Here is a 20,536-nt window from a genome sequence, read left to right as displayed (position 1 = left end):
AATTAATTTATGTATTATGAACGATCCTTGCCTTCCTGAATTAAACCCTATTGGGTCATAGTATATTAATCTTAAAAGTTACTTTTCTATTCAGTCTGATGTGTCTTTTTAAAGATGTCTTTACCAAAAAACAAAACAAAACATTCCTCACTGTTTTTCAGTACTCCTTTAAATAAAGGACCCTAAAGAATTAATACTAGGCTTTTTGGTTAGGGATTCTCTTTGAACAGGGTTCTTATATGTAGTTAAGAGGATTTTCAATTCAGTATTATTATTGTAGTCAGGACCAAAATAATTTTCAAATGCTTTAATATAAATCTATACTTGGTTTGTACTTCTTCATACCTATAATTACTAATAAACTATGATCACTAATTTGTAATTTTCTAAGGCTTCAGCATCTTACATGAGATAATAACCAATTCTTTAATATAAATAAATCTTTTTTTGTGAGGTAGATGAAATATATGCAGAGAGATTTACAACATATTTTGGGCATAGAGTTACTTTTTGTAGAAAGGAACTCCAACTACAATAAATGAGAAATGTTCACGAAAGTAACTTAGAGGTTTATAAATGTTTCAAGTTGTTCTTGTGTATTTAAAAAAATAAAAAGTCTGATCATAGTCCACATATTTTTGAAACAAGTTTATTATTTTTTAAATCTGAGAATGTTACTTGTATTATCAAATAATGGATTTTAAATCAAAATATTTCATTTACAATGATTGAAATGATGTTTTAAATCTAAAATTGAATAATCATTTTAAGGATCAGGTAGAAGTACATTCACTTTATGGTTCTTAGAGATTAGCAACATCAATCTCCTTAGAACCAGGAATTATTTGCTACTACAACTGCATATTAAGACAAGTCTATGATGACTTGATGGGGGAGGGGTCTTTGAATCAACATTGTCTTTAATAAAAATTCTTATAAAAGAGTATTTGCATATACTCCTCAACTGAAGACTTTTTCTACAAGTAAAGGTAACTGGGAAAAGTTCCAAAGCAATTTTTTAAAAAAAGATTAAACATTTTAAAATCTTTAAATTGTTAGGGAGACAGGGTCTTACTATGTTGCCCAGGCTAGACTTGAACTCCTAGGCTCAAGTGATCCTCCTGCATAGTTGGACTACAGGTAGATGCCACCATGCTTGGCTAGAAGGGGAGAAGTTCTCTGATTTTGTAAGTTTTCTTATTCTTTTTTTCTTTTTCTTTTTCTTTTTTGAGGAGACAGGGTTTCACTCAGCTGTCCAGATTGGAGTGTAGTGGTATGATCATGGCTTGCTGCAGCCTTGACCTCCTGAACCCAAGCAATCCTCCCTCCTTAGCCTTCTGAGTGGCTGCGACTACAAGTGTTCCTCACCACACCTGGCTAATTTTTAAATTGTTTTTGTAGAGATAGCGGTTTTGCTATGTTGCCTAGGCTGGTCTCAAACTCCTGGGCTCAAGCAATCCTCCTGCAAGTGCTGGGATTACAGGTGTGAGCCACTGCTCCTAACTTGTTTTATTTTGCTATCGACAGTTTGGGCTAGGTTATATGACCCTCACCCCCAAAATTAACTGAGCATTTATTGTGTTCTTGGTAGTGTTTTTAGCATTTTACTCATATTCTCTCAGCTCTCTTGGTTGGTTATCCCCATTTTCAGATAAGGACTATACACACAGAGAGGTTAAGAAACTTGGCCAAGGTCACACAGCTAGTATGTGACAGAGCCAGGATTTGAACCCAGTTGGACTCTTGAGACTGTACCTTTTGTTGTCATTGTTATTGCCCAGGCTGACATCAAACTCCTGGGCTCAAGTGATGCTGCTGCCTCAGCCTCCTGAGTAGCTGGGAATATAGATGCATGCCACCATGCTTGGCAAAGTGATTTTTAAAGAAAACATACACACACACACACACACACACACACACACACACACACACACACACACACACACACACTCTTACTAGAATTATTTGATGAATGCAATTTTAAATTCCCATCATTTACATTTGAAAAGGAAATGGCAATAGCCTCCTGTTACCATGCTGTTTTCCTACAAAATTGCTGGTTTGACATGGAGGTCTTTGGGAGACACAGGAACCAATAGAAACATCTATTCCCAAAGATGATTTACCTCAGGGGATACTTTAACCTTTAGGATAAAAAAAAAATCTTTCATCTTGTTTATCATATTTTAAACAAATTTCCCTCTCTCATATTTCATTGGGTTATTTAAAATCACTTCAGGGAAATTTAAGTCAACGACAGCATTTTTCCATTGGAGATGGGGTGGAGAGAGACATGATGTTACATTATAATTATCATAGCTCTAGTATTTTCTTTCCCAATTAGGTATTATCACATTCTGAACATTTTATCTGTCAAATCCATTCATGGGTTGTTGGCCCTGGACCTAGGCACCACAGGCAGTTTTCAGAAAATAACACAAACATATTAAATACTTTACTCACCTGGATGCATTCCCATTTTCTTTTCTTTTTTGAGATGGAGTCTTGCTCTGTTGCCCAGACTGGAGGGCAGTGGCGTGATCTTGACTCACTGCAACCTCTGCCTCCCGGGTTCAAGCAATTCTCTGCCTCAGCCTCACAAGTAGCTGGGATTACAGGTGCACACCACCACACCCAGCTAATTTTTTGTATTTTTAGTAGAGACGGGGTTTCACCATCTTGGCCAGGCTGGTCTTGAACTCCTAACCTCATGATCCACCTGCCTTGGCCTCCCAAAGTGCCAGGACAAGTGTGAGCCACCACGCCCGGCCTACCCCATTCCCATTTTCTAAGTCTGCCCTTTCTTGTACATACCTTTATTTCCTTAAACATGAAGATACCCCACATTGCAGCTATAAATCCTGGACCCTTAAATAAAAATATAAATTTTAATTAAATTGGATATTTACCTATGACTAGATTCTATATAAATATAGTAAGTTAGAGACAGTATAAACATATTTTCAGGGAAAACTACCCATAATATCAACCCTAACTCCACACTAAGCTAAACTTTAGGTGATATTAAGTGAAAAAATGAAGACTTTTTTTCATTTTCTTTTCTTCATGGTCTTCATTTTTATTATTTTGATGATGCTATAATATTTTGTGCCACATAATACTTTAATATATTTGACATAAATTATTTTTATAAGCACATAGCTTATTTTTTCCATTGGCCTAGTTCCTCAGGATACTAGAAATGGGATTAATAAGAAAAAGTGTGCACAAGCTTCTAACTTTCTTTGGCATGAGACAATCTTGTAACTGAAGAAATTTTGGCATATTCTTTTTGGCCTAACAGATAATGTACATGCGCAAGTAGCTCGTGCTTTAAAAATTTTTTTAACTGATATTACTACAGAGCAATCAAGTCTGGCTAACATTAAACACCAATGAATGCTAAAAAAAGGTTTATGGGAAGATTAAAATAAACGTGTAAGGAAAAACAATAGGGGTTTCTGGGCAGGAGACAAAGAAAAGAATGAAATAATACAGGACAGAGGAAATGAGAAGAAACAGGTGAAAAAAAGGAATGGTTCTGCAATTTATAAACTTTAAGCTGTTCAAGTTTGGTGGTAATTCTTCTTAGCTGAGAAGGAAGAAAATTGGTATGCGGGATAAGTGTGGTCTTTGTGGAGAAGGTGTATTGTATCAGCATTTTTATGATTGCTCTTCAAACTCCGAGAAACTCTGAAAGAGTTTCAAATAGATTCCAAAATGTTTTTCCCCTACCATTACTCCAACTGTCAAAAGGACTGAGTCAATGAAGTTTGATTCCACTCTTGGTATGTAAGTGAAACAAAAAAAATACACTCCTCTCTGTTTATCAGTATCTGGAAAGTCAACATCAAAAGAGCCAGAGAAATAGGTCAAAGGAACTGCCTTTTATCAATGATGTAAGTTCCTAAGCCTCAAAATCCAAATCAAACAAGAAGCATATGGGTCTTTTAGGCAACCCACACTGACTTTCAACAGAATGAGAGGAAACAATACAACAGAGGATACCATATTAATGTTATGCTAATCACTCAAGAATTTTTATCTGAAAATCCATTTCCCTTCAGAGAACATGGTACAGGACAATACCACAAGGTATCATTGACCTTTGAAGATTCTTGTCTGATTGTTTTCTAAATATGAGTTTAGGCATGGCCTAAGAGTTATCGTGAGTAGTGTGGTTATAGGAAGGGTGCTTTGGTAAAAGTAATGCAAGCATAGGTCAAAGTATGTACTGACTCTTTGATTCAGGCCAAGGAGAGCCAAATAGGAAGGACATCTTCATAGGAGATACAACAGTTTTGGTAATTTGGATTGTATATTTTCCTTCTGTAAACTAATGTAAGTTAGGTGTAAATCAGCCTTTGAAAACGAAGTGAACTCGCTCCTATCTTAAGATTAAGCTGATTCAGTTTAGAATTATCAAGGAAGACATGGAGCAGAGGTAACAGCCCCTGCTAGGTGACTTTTTTCTTTCTTTCTTTCTTTTTTTTTTAGCTTTTTAATGGAATGTTATTTGCTAATAAACAAAGTGGATACTACTTTCAAGGAACTCAGTCTAGTTACCACTGGATATATAACTATGGGAATATGTATACCTGAGAAGAACAGCACTACTGGGATATTTAAAATGTATTCTGATAAAATTGACTGACCATATTCATAATTGTTGAAACTAGGTGATAGGTTCGTTTGAAATTTTAAGTTTAAAAAAGTTTTAAAAATCTAGCCCTACCAAAAAAATAAAATAATGAAGAATGTAAGATTGTTGAGGGTAGGGACTAAATCTTTTCTGTGTGTAGATAAGGTTGTCCTTGGATAAAGTGACTAAAATAAAACCAAGCAAGGGCCTGGTAGCAATAGGGACCTACTCCCTCACCAACTCCAAATACCTGTCCTTCCCAGATAACAAGCACCAAGCGCACAAGGTAAGAAAGTTACGCCTGGTGAGTGAGAAGGCTCTGCTTCCATTACAGTTTTTCAAGAATAATCTCTGTGATGGGCAGGTCGCCAAAAGCCACAGTGACCACTTTCACTGATCCTCTGCCCACACTCACCTACTTCAGTGGTTTATTTCCTTTGAATTAGGCTTTCATTTTGTCCTCAGTCTTTATTCTAACTCAAAACAAGAAACAATGGTAGAAAAACCAACTGTCTGTCTACTATAAAAGTTTTGTGAAGGATATTGTTTATTTGTTTTTCAATGTTCCCTTTAAGAGGTCCCATATTTATAAACTTTTATATAAGGAGAGAATAATAGTTATCAATAGCAAATTACAATGTTGCTAAAATTACATTAGATAAACCAATCAAACCAAAAACTGCAAGGATATTAAAGATTAAGGAGTAACAGCCCTGCTAAAATGAGGTGAGAAATGTTCCTTAGCAATCAAGCACATGAAGATTCAAGAGGGTCAGTTTATCTATCTGAATCCATTAATTGTATTCCGAAAAAATCAAACTCCATGACAGTCTTTAGCGATGCCCTAAGAGTGCTTCAGAAAAATTGGGTTTACATTTATAAAATGAAAATTAGGAAAAACAGTTCAGCTACTTACAGCAGTGATTATTGGAAAACTGACCACAGCACTCAGAGAGTGATTTGCTATGAACCAACAGCAGGTAGCTATAGCCCAAAGTACTCCTGACAGGAATCCTGAAATACAAAGACAACGCACATTTGCAGACCATGTTCCTCTCCTGAAGAACTCACACTGAGCTACAACAGGAATATCAAAGTGCACATATAAATGCATTCCAATCAATGTTGTTGGCCAACATGGAATTTTGAGCTGTGTTTTATTGTTATTTTAGAGCCAAGTAATTTCTCTACTCTTGCCTGCTATGGGTAGAGTGATCAATGCTTTCACATTATCAGCATTAAAGTACCCATAGTAGTAAAAGAGGTAGAGACTGGGTGATGAAAAGGGGACTAGGGGACATACTGAACCCGAACATTCTCTGCAAATACCATTTACCGTAAACCATAGATATTAATAAAGTGGATCAGAGTGATGCTACGGCTAAGAAAAAAAAAAACAAACCTGTAGTATTCAAGTAAAAATACCAGCTAAAACTTTCACAGTACTTTAGCTAGGCATTCAGTATTCTAGCATTTTCTACACGGTGGCATTCTTTAGCATAAATCTGTTAGGCATTAGAATAAGTCTCTGACTTATGCTTTATTTTTGCCTTTAAAAAATTTTACTTGTGGACCTACATTCCAAATTGAATCATAATAAACTCCTAAATGAGATTTTTAAAAAAGATCAATGCCTAATGAATGAAGTCCAAAAGCATGTATGTTTAACATGTCTTTTTTGAAGTCATCACGATCTCTTCTTACATTTTGTAGAAACTGTTTTCCCAAGTTACTGCATATTCCTATTTGTTGATATATGAACCTTTAGATAGTGAAAAAGAAATAGTAAAGAATGATGATCAATACAGAAGATGTTTGGCACAGGAAAATATCTTATTAGTAGATTTATTGTTTAAGTTTTAGGTTCTGTAATAATGGCCAACATTTCATATTCAGTTTCAAGGATTTAAAATACTTTATATTTGGTGGTGAACTGGGCAAAAGTAATTAGGGGGAATGAACATGCACACACACACACACACACAACAGACACACACACACCACATATACACACAGAGGATGGCTTTGTTTCCAGAAGAAACTTATTCAAGTTAAATGAGTTGTAGATAACACTTTCATATAGTAAGAAGATCTGTAGTACATATTCTTACCTGGTAGGACTGCTTCAGGATATAGTTTAGGACTATTTTTCATGGCTATGCAGTAGGCCAGAAAGTAGACAGTACTTGTAAGAAAGATGCCACTGAAGTGCGCAAAAACATAGTCTAAATCTGAAAATAGAGATTAAAAACTCTCAAACACCATTTTAATCATTCCAGATATATTTAGATTTCTGAAAATAAACTCACCAGAATTAACCTTAAAGGCAAATAAACCATTAATTAGGCAGAGCGCAGTGGCTCACACCTGTAATCCTAGCACTTTGGGAGGCGGAGCCGGGTGGATCACGAGGTCAGGAGATCGAGACTGTCCTGGCTAACGCGGTGAAACCCTGCCTTTACTAAAAATACAAAAAATTAGCCAGGTGTGGTGGCAGGCACCTGCAGTCCCAGCTACCTGGGAGGCTGAGGCAGGAGAATGGTGTGAACCTGGGAGGTGGAGCTTGAAGTGAGCAGAGATCATGCCACCGCACTCCAGCCTGGGCAACAGAGTGAGACTCTCTCTCAAAAAAAAAAAAAAAAACCCATTAATTATATTTAATCATCCTAGTTTTCTACATGCTGTTCATATAGAATTTTAATTAATATATTTAAAATCTAGATACATTAAGTAGTAAATTAGTTACTATAATCAAAACTAAAGGCTAGTTTTTATGATCATCTGGTAAAGCTAAATAAGAAACAATGAATTATGTAACTACGATGTTAATACCTCCCTTTTAAAAATAGGCACTCAGGCCTAATTTTACTAATGACAATAGCAATTATAGCAAATCCTCAGGTTGACCACAGTGAGAATGTGAATGAAAAAAATTGGGGGTGCTAATTTTATAGGATCCATTGATCAATCTGGAGACCAGCATCTCTGTTGCAGATGACAGCTGTACAGAAGGCTGTTCAGGAAGTTAATCCAGAGAGGGCTTTATTCAATTGTTGATTATAAAACTAAGTACATGAGGGAGTTAATATCACATGATGGTGGCCCAATCTCGGAAAAATCCCAACTCCACTGACTGTTTAAGCAGATGGGACTGTGGCCACACAGATGGGTGCACTACAGGTTCTTGGCTGGGAAAGCCATGTTGGACTCAATGTTTCTGTCCCCTAAAATTTTGACAAAGATGAGTGGCCATGTTTAGGAAGAAAAGTTTGACAGAGAGTTTGTCTGTTGCACTAAGTCTTAAATCCTATTTCTGGATCATGTAAGGGCAATACATCTGTATATGGACCACCACAAAAGAAAGCAAAATACAGTGATTAAAAGCATGGACCACCTGGGTGCAAATCCTCATTTCAATACTCACTAACTTTGGGACTTGGACAAATCATCTCATGTCTCTGTCTTAATTTTCTCAATCGTAAAACAAAGAAAGGGTATTAGTTGCTATGAGAATTAACTGAGTATTTGTAAAATACTTAGGACAGAGCACATATTACATATGTGTTGTTAAATAAATGAAATAAAAATAATCCCCCCTAATTATTTTTGAATAAACTGGGATAAAGTGTTCCCATCACATTACATTCAGAGTTGTCACAAGCAAGATCCCTAAGAAGCCATTGTTCTCTTTGTGTAGAGATTGGTGAGGACACTGTTTATTATGTCCCTGTACCAAGAACATCTGTGCTCCTGAACAATTAGTTGTTTTTATCTTGTGCTCATTGAATCATGAGACTGATCTGATTTCCCTTGTGCCTACAAGGACTCTAAGAGCCAAATTTATGCCTCCTTTCTAGCAAGTATACAAATGTAGTATAAAGTTTTTAGATTCGTTTCTGGTTCCTTTTATATACCCATTCTTGTTTTTCTTTCTTTAGTGAGACCTTGTTTTAATTTATTCTATGTTATTCTATTTTTATTAATTTTTATCTTTTTGTAAAAATGCAAAAAAGTATTTGTATAAAATTTTAACAAAAGGAAGACAGAAGTCAGTAAAAGGTTTGAGTAATATACATGGGGCTAACTATAAAAAGGAAGATGGAAATTATGGCATCTACTCAGTCTATCCATTCTGTTAAAGTTGAGTTCAAATCTCAACTTCTTTAACAATCTTTCCCTCACGACTTTTGCCCTCCAAATTCTCCTTTATCTGAACAGAGGTCACATTAATTTTCTGTGCCATCTGATTTAGAACTTTATTTTATGAATGATCTTATTCTCTTATCATTTCATGGTTGTAAGCCATGCTTCAACATAATTAGTAGATCCCCAAAGTAAACACTTTCATCTCCTTTTGAACCTGTACAAGGCTATTGCATACAGTATTGAGCTTACTCTTGGGAGATTAATTCTGTCAATGGAAACTGAGATATTAACAGGAAGTATTACATTGGGCCTTCCAGTGCATGACTCTGTACTTTAAAAATAATATCCTCTGACCAAGTAGGCTATACATTAACCTTTACCTCATTTTAAAGTACTATGTACTACACTTTAGCCTTTTTAAAAGAGCAGAAGTATACATATTTCCAGAGATCATCTAACTGGAAAATAATTTCCATATCTTACTGGAAAGTCAGAAACCATGTGTTGAGATCCAAGTAGTTGAAAAGAGTCCTGACTAAAGTTGGTTGCATTTGTATGTTAAAGATCATATGAAAGTACTCAATCCTTTATTATTTTTGGTGTTCAATGCCTTTCTAATTCGCCACTTACAAGGACAAAGAAAGATCAAATCGACCCATCAATATTTACTATTATCACAATTCTTTTTATATTCATAAAAAATAGATATTAATAAAGTAAGATAACTTTTTATTCTCACCATATTGGCTTGCCCCTGCATATATACTATCATTTCTTTTGCTGTGGTCCTTGATGTAGATGATTGGCACAAATGTAGATCCATAGAGTACTCCAGATATCACTGCAAGACTGCAGCCCCTTACAAAACAAATAAATCACTATTAATCTTGGCTCAAAGCAGTATTTCTGACAAACGCACAAATGGAATCATAAACATGCTTCAAAAGGCAAATCACTAACAAGCAAAAACCATCCATTTATCTCAAGCTCTGTGACTGGCGGAAGTCACAGAAATACCCTGTAGTATTAAAGTGGCATCAGGACTAGAAGGACAGCTTCAGTCCACCAGTGTCTAATTTTAGAAGTACATGATTTATAGAAATTAAAATGGATTATAATTGTAAGTTGTCATTACATAGATGAGAATATTGCTACAGTTATATTGTACAGTCTACATAAATAAACTTGGCACTCTAATTAAATTGAGATATCTATATACTGACACCATGCTTTATGATTTTTTAAAAATTTTAACAGGCCATGCTATCCAGCACAGAACTAGGACAGACTAAGTACTAAATGCATTTTTGTTGAAAACAACTATTGAAATCCACGAACTTGCCTATGCCTTAGTTGACAATGCCATGGTCAAGAAGAAGTGCTGATTTAATTAAATAATCTGGGTATTTCAGACAAAACATTCCTTTTTATAAAAAAGAAAATGTTTCATTTTCAGCACTGGAGTCAGGCGGACTCCCCAGACTTGGGCCATATCTGCATGAAGCAAGCATTTCCAATGATTGTAGGGGGAGGTGATTCATATTTTGGAACAGTTCCTTGAAGCCAACACAAAGGACGATGACAGAAAACAGAAAACAGGCCAGGCGTGGTGGCTTTCGCCTATAATCCCAGCACTTTGCCACTGCACTCCAGCCCAGGCGACAGAGTGAGACCTTGTCTCTAAAAAAAAACAAAAAAATCACACAAAAAACCCTTCCAAACAGAAAACAGTTGTAGGCAAAAACAATTCCCTCCAAAGCTTAAAAATTAAATCAGTCAATTTAAACAGTACTATAAGTAACATGAGCCTGTAGAAATTCACAAGACCACCTTGGCAACATGTTCTACTCATCCTGGAAATCCCTGTGTCACATGAGGTCTGGACTTCATAGCCGTGGAGCATCCCAAACGCAGACAAGACTAATAGACTAAGCCTAGCTAATTACAAGACAACTAACATATTTTTCTTAACAAATATCTTAATGAAGGGGAGGCTTTGTGAAAAAAATATTTGAAAAAATTTTTTGTTTGAAAGATTGGTTTTATTCTGATGCAAAACCAGCAACATATTTATTTCTTCCAAATGTTGTTTGTTATTCTTTCATTCATTCAAATTATTCAAATATTTATTGAGTATCTACTCTGTGTCAGGTGCTGCTCTTTCCCCCTGTAAACATAGCATATACACTATCAAAAAGAAGGCTTTATATTCTTGAGTCAAAAGGTGTCACCACATGAAGTTTAAAGCAGCCATCAAATGTAAAATGCAAACTATATACTAGTGTGTATTTTCATATTTATTTGGAAGTCCAAAAAACAGAACAACCACAAAAAAAACACCCTAAAGTAGAGGGGCTGATGTTGAGCCCAACTCTCTGAGTTCTTATGGAGATAGAGGGAGTAGGACCCACACAGACACAGAATGTTCCACTATATTTGACAATGAATGTCTGGAATTATATAACTGTCTAAACACAGGAGTGTGGGGATTCCCAGAGCAGGGTGGGCATCCTGGGTGGTGCAGTGCTAGACAAGTTTATTGCCTAATCTGACTATGACTGCTGAGAGCAGGTTGGTCACATTACTACCTCTTTTACTTTAGCTACACAAGTCATGCAAAATTAGGTTGCTTTTATTATCTACTTATCATTTGGAGATAAATGCAATGATTTAGTAATTACTCAAAGCAGTTGAGCTCAAGGGCATCTGTACCTAAAATTCAGCTGGGGACAAAAAAACCTCGCCGCATGGAGATAGAAGTCAAAGCTTGCATTACTATTTTCTTCTTGAACTCAGATGAACATTACTTCATGCTGGTAAACCCTGCTTTAACCAAATATGAAACAGAGTAATAGAGCAAAGAAGTAACCTCTCCTTACACTATGCGGTGGTGTACTGTAGAAAGTTTATCCACCCAGGAACAGGGGTCTTGGGTTGTGTTGATCACCTATTGAAAACATTGGCCCAAATTAAAACAAAAGAACATTCAATTGATAATCACACTGGTGACAATATTTCTAGTGCTTTTCTCTTCTCTTTCAAACATGCTTTAAAATATAATAAACATGTCACCTATGCATTCTGATATCTCTAAACTCAACTGTTTCTAATTGTTTCCTCTTTCATTTAGGATGACTTGGCAGTTGGCAAGTCCTCCATTTCAAATTCTCACATTTAATATGTGGCTATTGTGATACACCTATAAAAACTAGTAAAACTTATTATCTCGTGTTTCATTTGCATATTTTAATGGTCTGCATAATCTGTAAGGAAATTAGACTCTCCTCCTATGGAATGCTTAAGATCAATGAGCATTTCTTATACTGATTTGTTTTTTTTACTAAATTAGTTAATAAAACATTCCAAGCCATGTTTCAATATTAGGCTGATATTCTAAGTCAGGAAAAATTATGAGCAAATTCATATTTCTACTATGGAATTACAGTACCCCTCCCTTATCTGTACTTTCACTTTCTGTGGTTTCAGTTACCCACTGTCAACGTAGTCCAAAGATATTAAATGAAAAATTCTGGAAATGAATAATTCATAAGTTTTCAATTTCACACTGTTCTGAATAGTGTGATGAAACCCTGCATCGTCCTTCTCCATCTCACCTGGAACGTGAATGATCCCTTTGTCCAGGCTATTCATATCGTATACACTGCCTGCCCCCGAGTCACTTAGTAGCTGTCTTAGTGATCAGATACAAAGACATACTATATATAGGTTTGGTACTATCTGTGGTTTCAGGCATTCCTTGGGTGTCTTGGAACATATCCCCTGTGGATAAGGGGGGCATATTATAATACTATAGCCGAAGTGTTTTTTTGTTTTTTTTTTTTTGAGATGGAGTTACATTCTTGTTGCCCAGGCTGGAGTGCAGTGGTGTGATCTTGACTCACTGCAACCTCCTCCTCCCAGGTTCAAGTGATTCTCCTGCCTCAGCCTCCCAAGTAGCTGGGATTACAGGTGTGTGCCACCACACCCAGCTCATTTTTTTTTTTTTTGTATTCTTAGTAGAGATAGAGTTTCACCATGTTGGACAGGCTGGTCTTGAACTCCTGACCTCAGGTGATCTGCCCACCTTGACCTCCCACAGTGCTGGGATTACGGGCATGAGCCACCACACCTGGCCAACTGAAGTGTTCTTGATGTTATAATCCTATTATTTTTGTAAGAGACAAGAAAGTAGATTTGAATTCTTTGTCATGTGCTAAGTCAAGTTTTCCTTTGGCAATAACGGTTTCTTTCATCATAAGGAGCTCATGATGCATGGTTCTGTACCCATCAATCATACTGTTTATGGATCTTTAAGCTTATTGCCTAGAAAAATCTCAGGCAGTTAGCCTACTGTGTATCTTTTACCAAGCTGCATTTATTTTATTATTTTGTTCCATTGTTTTGGAGGATGGTTGGGCAGGAAGTGTCTGGATCCCTGAAGCGGGCAAGGAACGCTTTCCCAAAGCCAACTCCTCCCTTCTCCCTGAAACATTTCCCTGATTAGAGATGCCTGTGGATTAATAAACCTCTTCTCTTTACACTTAAGCTAATTACTATTCAACTTTAGTGTCAATTTAACTAAGGTTTTAGTTGATAAAAGTTTTGATATGGGAAGAAGGAAAGGAGAAAAGATTAATTTTGAAGTAAGGGGTAAATAAGCACCCTGCCAAGGGGCAATACCCCACTGGGGTTGAGGAGTGCTGGATTCAGAGGGCAGCTGGATAGCACTGGCCCAGGGCAGACAGGAGAGATTTCTTGAGATGAGAAGGATTAGGGCCTGGGTTCATGACAATGAGGCTTTGCCCTGAAGTCACTTTTGTATATGTAGCTACTGACACTTGCGCTTTATCAGGTCCCTTTTAAAAGTTGCTCCTATTTCATTCAGATTTACTATTCCAGACTGATTTAGATTCTTCAAGGTCAAAACAGTGACTCCTATCATATTTTCTGTTTTTCACTTCGGGTAGAATGGGATACCAGTTCCTATTCTCATAAGACTACACTTACCTTTCTTGGCCTCCTATGGTCTATTCTCCCCTGGACCAACTTCAAAACCTCCTTCCTCTGCCTTTCTAAAGTTATTTTCACATTTCTCTACAGTATTTAGGGTTCCTCTATTGTAGGAATCTTTAAATCATTACAAAAATGGGGTTATATATATATCACCTAGTAGAGATCTGTTAATCAAAATAAATAAACCCGTGTGCTTGCTGAGAAGCTCAACTGTGGAAATATTGATTGATTGCTACATAGACCTAGCCATAATAAAAAAGCTAAGATATTTTACATAGCCAGGAGTGATGAGCAAACACCACTTTTTCATCTGTGTTTAAAATTTATGTATTATCCATTTATCTTAATTTTATGTTTCAAATCAAGTTGTCTCATACTATACTCACATGCTCTGTTATTAATGGAGTGGTATCCATGGAACACGTGTTATTTGGTATTTCACTTTTGATGAACAAAAATATGAAAGCACTGTAAGGAAAATAAATTTTAGTGATATTTATGATAATACTGGTTTATATCAAGCTTCTTGATTTTTAAGAAAAAAACACACACCTTAAATAATCGGATCCTAATGATACAATGATTACTTTCAAATTGCCCCTTCAGTGGTCCTGCCATTTTGCCAGAACTCCTATTCTCTTAGATGTTTCTCATTTTCCTTAATTACAACAGGCTAAAGGCTAAACTCATAAGCTTTCCTTCCACATCAGATCTTTCCCTTAACTTTGAAATCACATTGTAAAAGAAACACAAATGAAAACTACATTGAAATAATATTTCTTAGCTATTATATTGACCAACTTCAAAAGTTGAACATCCTCAGTTGGACAAACGCTAGGGGACAGATACTCTTAGATACTGCTGATAGAAGTGCAGAACTGTATAACTCACACAGAGGAGAATCTGGGGTGATCTACTGAGGCCACCGGTGTGTCCACTTCTGACCTTACCAATCCTGCCAGAGGCCCACTCACACAGGTACACTCAAACTCAGGTGAGGTGGCCTACATGGTCATGCAATGGAATACTATGCAGCTGTAAAAATGGAATAATGATGATCTCTATGCTCTGATATGGGAAGATCTCCAGGATATAGTTTAAGAGATAAAAACATACATTTAAGTCTAGTGACATTTTTCCCTTTAACATCTCTCTCATAATACACTATTGATGTCCTGTATCTTTGCAACAAATGCCTCACTTACTCTTGGCTTTTAAGCCATGCAAATTTGTTAAAATGTGTCAAAAGATTAAATTAACTTGAGAAAATGAACAACATTGGGATACTTTTAACATCTCTTTTGAAATACTTTTAAAATACATTTGCATGGTTCAACATTTCAAACAAAATAAGAAGCTTTCAAAGCATATATGACACTGAAATAGGGTAGGTAGCTAGGTACAGAAGAGTGTCTATCATATGCTGTCTTTTGTGTAAAAATTAAAATGCCTTAGTTAGGTTTCTTTGTTCAATCTCTTACTTGCTTTAAAACATGAATAGTTTCATATTCCTTTCCATATGAGATTTAACTTTCCTTTTTGATTTTTATGGCTCTCTGCATTATGTTCCATCCAACCTATCTCAACATAAATCCTCGTATTGGCTTCTCTGCCTGACCACTCCCTGCTCCAAGCTGTCTACCAACCCCCCTCCCCAATTTTTCACAATGACTTGCACTTGCTTCTCTTTCTTCCCTAGCTGGACACCCTAGATACTCTTTGTCCTGTCCAAACTAAAGAAGAGTTGAAGTGTTGAATGTGGTTTAAAAAAAAACTTCCCCTTGGGCCAGTCCTCACTGAATCTTCCTCTTTGAATCCCCACAACACTAAGAATAGTTACCACACAATCTAGACCATTTGCCACAATGTAATCTTTTTTTCTCTAAAGATTTTCTAATTCAATAGAAGCCAATGTTGGGGTCAGAAAATGATACCCCAAATTACGGCACTTTGGCGTGCTGAGTACTTTGAACTATAGGAGATTGGAAGGCCTCAGAAGCAGCCTCAGAAGGAAAGTCTCTCTCTGACTTCCTCATGCCTTGATGGCTTCCACTCACCTTTCTCCCACAAAGCAGGCCACAGAAATTAGAATTCCTCTTCTCCAAGATGAGTTATGGACACTAGAATCCCTCTTCCTCAAAACCACCCATGAAACCTAGATCAGTTACTCCAACAACCCCCAACCCTCCACGTTCTGTGTAGGAGCTGGCTATAAAGAAATTCTCTGACCTACCTTGTCTAGATCATAAGACCCTCATTCCAGAGGGGTCCTGCTGTATATCAAAGAAGAAGAAATACTATACAAAGAGACCAAGAAGAATCCGAACAGGCGGGTTTTGCTATGTTTCTCCCCTCAGTCTATTACCATTAGATCATACCCTTTGTGTAATTACATTTCTACATGGCTGTCAAATCTTCAAATCTAAGCAGAAAAACAGATGTTTTTTCCCTGGGTCTTTGGGTCTTCAGGTTCCCATGTCATGCAGAACTTTGATTAAATTTGTTATGTTTTTGTCTTGTCAACCTGTCTTTTATTATAGGAGTGTCAGCCATGACCCTTATGATAGGGAAGAAAGTTATCACACCTTTCCACCCCTACAGTAGAAACCACATCTTATATCTCCTTCAGGGTCCTCAAGATATTTAACATGTAGTAAAATTGAATGTGTAAAGCCTAATATATATGAGTTACATATATGTGTGTTTTAGATATATTATATATATATTTACACACACATATTTGTGTAAATATGTGTGTATTTCTGTGTGTGCATATATATATATATATATGTAAGGTTAATATTAGACATCAATTGGCATTTTGTTCTCAAAATTATACAACGAAAATCCTCTACTCTGTATAGAACTGTGTGTTTTTCTAATAAACAATACAGAATGATATGTTAGAAAATACTTGAAAGCTACAGATAGGATGGGTGGGACCAAGATGGCCAACTAGCAACAGCAGCAATCAGAGGCTCACATCAAAAAGAATGATAATTAGTGTGTGAATCCTTCACTGGCAACCAAGGTATCCAGATTCTCTCATCAGAACTGACTAGGTGGCTGACGGAATAACGGTCAGGAAGGAAAAGCAGTGTGGTCTAGTGGCCCACCTGAGAGCCACACAGGGCTGCAGGACCCCCACACCCCAGCCAAGGGAATTGGTGAGTGAGCATGCTACCCAGCTGGGGAAACCATGCTTTTTCCACAGAACTTGCAACCTACAGATTGGAAGATCCCACTTGCAAACCTACGCCACTGGGGCCTAGGGTCCCAACACTAGAGCCATGCAGATTCTCAACAGCCTCTCCGCTGGAATCTGCCTCAGACTGCTGAGCTCCCGAAGGGAGGGGTGACCAGTACCACAGCTGTAGCTGCCTGCTGCCTAAGCCATCTGAGCTCCTTGGGGAAGGGGCAGCAGCCAGCACTGGGACTCATTACCATCTAACACGCTAAGCTCCCTGGGTGAGGGAAGGGTAGCATCCAGCTCTATAGCTCCAGGCCATGCTTTTCCACTGCCGGAGCCAGGGAGGCTGGAGAGCTTGATCGCCAAGAAGTGTTCCCTAAAGCCCAACACACTGTCTGTGGCAGACTGTGGCCAGAGCACCTCTTCAGGCCTGACCCTGACCCATCCTTTCTCACTGGGCGGGGCCTCCCTGCAGGAGCTCCAACAACTCTAGCCTGAGTCTCAGGGACAGAACCCTAGCCTCCCTGGTCCTCTCTTAGCGGGAGGGTTGGCCATGGTCTCTGCAGACCAGCAGAGTTAGCCTTTCCTCCAGTAGTTCTGAGGAATCTGGATAGACCAGATAAATGGTTTTCCCCCCAGCGAAGCTCACCCCCTCCAAAAGGGACAGTCAAAGTGCTGCCTTAAATGGGTCCTGTTCCCCATGCCACCCAACTGGGTGAGATCCTCTGACAGGGGTTGTCAGGCACCCTGTACAGGAATGATCCTACTGGCATCAGGTTGGTGCCTCTTGGGGTCAGAGATCCCAGATGAAGAAGAAGGCATCCATCTTTGCTGTTCTTCAGCCTCCTTGAGTGACATCTCTAAGCGCGGGAGCAAACCAGATGAATAGGCCCTGAAGTGTACCCCCAGCAAACCACAGCAGCCCTACAGAAGAGTGACCTTGAGAGAAGAGAGACAGACCTTTTCATATTGTTTTATACTCAGAAAAGGGAAGAGAAGCGAAACTAAAGGCAGGTAGCCCGGCGCCTAGGAACCAGACCCGAAACCAAGGAACCAGACCTGAAACCAGGCCTGGGCCTGCCTGACGTAAGCCTGGTAGTTAAAGATCGACCAATGGCCTAACCGGTTATGTTATCTATAGATTCCAGACATTGTATGGAAAGGCTCTGTAAAAATCCCTGTCCTGTTCTGTTTCGTTCTGATTACCGGTGCATGCAGCCCCCAGTCAAGTACCCCCTGCTTGCTCAATCCATCACGACCCTCTCACGAGGACCCCTTTAGAGTTGTGAGCCCTTAAAAGGGACAGGAATTGCTCACTTGGGGAGCTTGGCTCTTAAGACAGGAGTCTTGCCCCATGCTCCTGGCCGAATAAACCACTTCCTTCTTTAACTCCGTGTCTGAGGAGTTTTGTCTGCGGCTCCTCCTGCTACATTTCTTGGTTCCCTGACCGGGAAGCGAGGTGATTGGCAGATGGTCGATGCAGCTCCTTAGGTGGCTTAAGCCTGCCCTGTGGAACATCCCTGCGAGGGACTCCGACCAGCCCAAGCGACATGGATCCTGAGAGCGCTCCCGGGTAGGCATTTGCCCCGGTGGGATGCCTCGCCAGAGCAGTGTGTGGCAGGCCCCTGTGGAGGATCAACGCAGTGGCTGAATACTGGGAAGGAACTGGTACTTGGAGTCCAGACATCTGAAACTTGGTAAGACTAGTCTTTGTAACTTGCCTACTCCATCCATTTGAGTGGAAGCGTGGCCTGATCACCCACGGCGTGCCCTTATCGGCACTTTGGTTTAGTTTTGGTTTTGGTTTTGACTTGGTTTGAATTGCTTGACAGCACCAGTCTTGGGAACTTGCCCACTCTATTTGAGTGGAAGCGTGGCCTGATCACCCATGGCATGCCTTTATCGGCACTTTGATTTTGGTTTTGGTTTTGACTTGGTTTGATTACTTGACAGGACTGGTCTTGGGAACTTGCCTACTCCATTTGAGTGGAAGCGTGGCCTGATCACCCACAGTGTGCCTCTACTGGCACTTTGGTTTTTCTTTTTGACTTGACTTGGATTGCTTGATACTTTGGTTTTGGTTTTGACCTGGCTTGGATTTCTGGATACTCTGATTTTGGTTTTGATTTTGGTTTGGTGTAAACTGCAAAAGTGTGTGTGTGCCTTTTTACCCGTTCTTTGCTTTGTGGTGTGCGTGTGGTGTGAGCATGGTGTTTTGCCTCGAAGAAGCATGGGTCAGGCACAGATAAGCTGACCCTACTAGGAAATACATTGAAAAATTTCAAGAAAGGATTTAAAGGAGACTATGGAGTACTATGACACCAGGAAAACTTAAAACTTTGTGTAAAGTAGACTGGCCAGCATTGAAGGTAGGTTGGCCACCAGAAAGAAGCCTGGACAGGTCCCTTGTTTCAAAGGCATGGCCCAAGGTAACCTGCAAAGCCAGGGCACCCAGACCAGTTTCTGTACATAGACGCTTGGTTACTGGTTCTGTACATAGACGCTTGGAGAGCTGGTTTTAGAGCTCTCCACAGTGGTTGAGAGAACTGCAGAATAAGCGAGAAGAGAGAGAGGAAGAAACAGAGGCAAAAGGAAAGTCAAAGAGAGAGAGACAAAGTCGAAGAGATAAAGAGAGAAAGAGAGATATATATAAGTAGTTAAGAAAAAAAAAACAGTGTACCTTATTCCTTTAAAAGCCAAAGTAAATTTAAAACCTGTAATTGATAATTGAAAGTATTCTCTGTAACCCTATAATGCTCCAATACCACTTCATTGTCAGTGTAAACAACGGCGTATCCTGAAAGCACTGAGGCCTTCCTATCAAAAATCCTTAACCCAGTAACCCGTGGATGGCCCAAATGCATTCAGTCTGTAGCGGCAACTGCTTTGTTAACAGAAAAAAAATAAAACAAAAATAACTTTTAGAGGAAACCTCATCGTGAGCACACCTCACTAGTTCAGTTCAGAACTATCCTAAATCAAAAAAGCAAAAAAGCAGCTTACTAACTCAAAAATCTTAAGGTATGAGGCTATTCTGTTAGAAAAAAAAAAAAGCCATCTATACCAATTCTAAATTAATTTGGACAAAACAAGGTCTTATTAATAGCAAAGGATAATTAAAATCCCAAACTTACAAGGTTTTCAACAAAAGTAAAGTTTGCTAAAAGTTAACAGTGTAACATGTATTATACTAACTTCTATTCTTGTGGCCTTAGACAGCCTAGCCCACAGACATAAAAGAAGTTCGCTTTAGAAAGAATAGTTATCATCTTCAAAAGAAAAAGAAAAGGAAAAAAGGGGGGGGGGGTGGGATTTATGTAAAAAGAGTATTATATGGTAAATTCTTGCCCTGAAATAAATTAACTGGTTGTTTAAAGACAAAAATATTTGTAATAAGTCAGAAAGTTAAAGCATGTCAAAGGATTGTCGGCAAAAGTTGTGAAAGAGAAAAATGTTATAAAAAAGAATTTATGCAAGAAATGTTGTATAATTTAAAAGTAGCTAGGCCTCCTGAATGTAAAACAAAAACAAAAACAAAAAACAAA

General features: G+C 38.2%; 1 protein-coding gene across 3 annotated transcripts in view; it reads right to left on the bottom strand.

Annotated features, from left to right (window-relative positions):
• Positions 1 to 20,536, bottom strand: part of TMEM144 (transmembrane protein 144) — a 54,858-nt gene that overhangs the window by 8,159 nt on the left and 26,163 nt on the right. For all 3 annotated transcript variants that reach the window (XM_004040568.5, XM_063705621.1, XM_031010362.3), the window contains 6 exons: positions 14,188 to 14,269; positions 11,668 to 11,735; positions 9,528 to 9,646; positions 6,754 to 6,873; positions 5,559 to 5,656; positions 2,815 to 2,868 (listed from right to left, as the gene is read on the bottom strand). In XM_004040568.5, coding sequence (XP_004040616.3) covers positions 2,815 to 2,868; positions 5,559 to 5,656; positions 6,754 to 6,873; positions 9,528 to 9,646; positions 11,668 to 11,735; positions 14,188 to 14,269 — 541 coding nt within the window. The remainder of the gene's footprint in view (positions 1 to 2,814; positions 2,869 to 5,558; positions 5,657 to 6,753; positions 6,874 to 9,527; positions 9,647 to 11,667; positions 11,736 to 14,187; positions 14,270 to 20,536) is intronic.

The sequence above is a fragment of the Gorilla gorilla genome, chromosome 3 (assembly GCF_029281585.2).
Source record: "Gorilla gorilla gorilla isolate KB3781 chromosome 3, NHGRI_mGorGor1-v2.1_pri, whole genome shotgun sequence".
NCBI lineage: Eukaryota > Metazoa > Chordata > Mammalia > Primates > Hominidae > Gorilla > Gorilla gorilla.
This window is presented reverse-complemented; position numbering and strand designations above follow the sequence as displayed.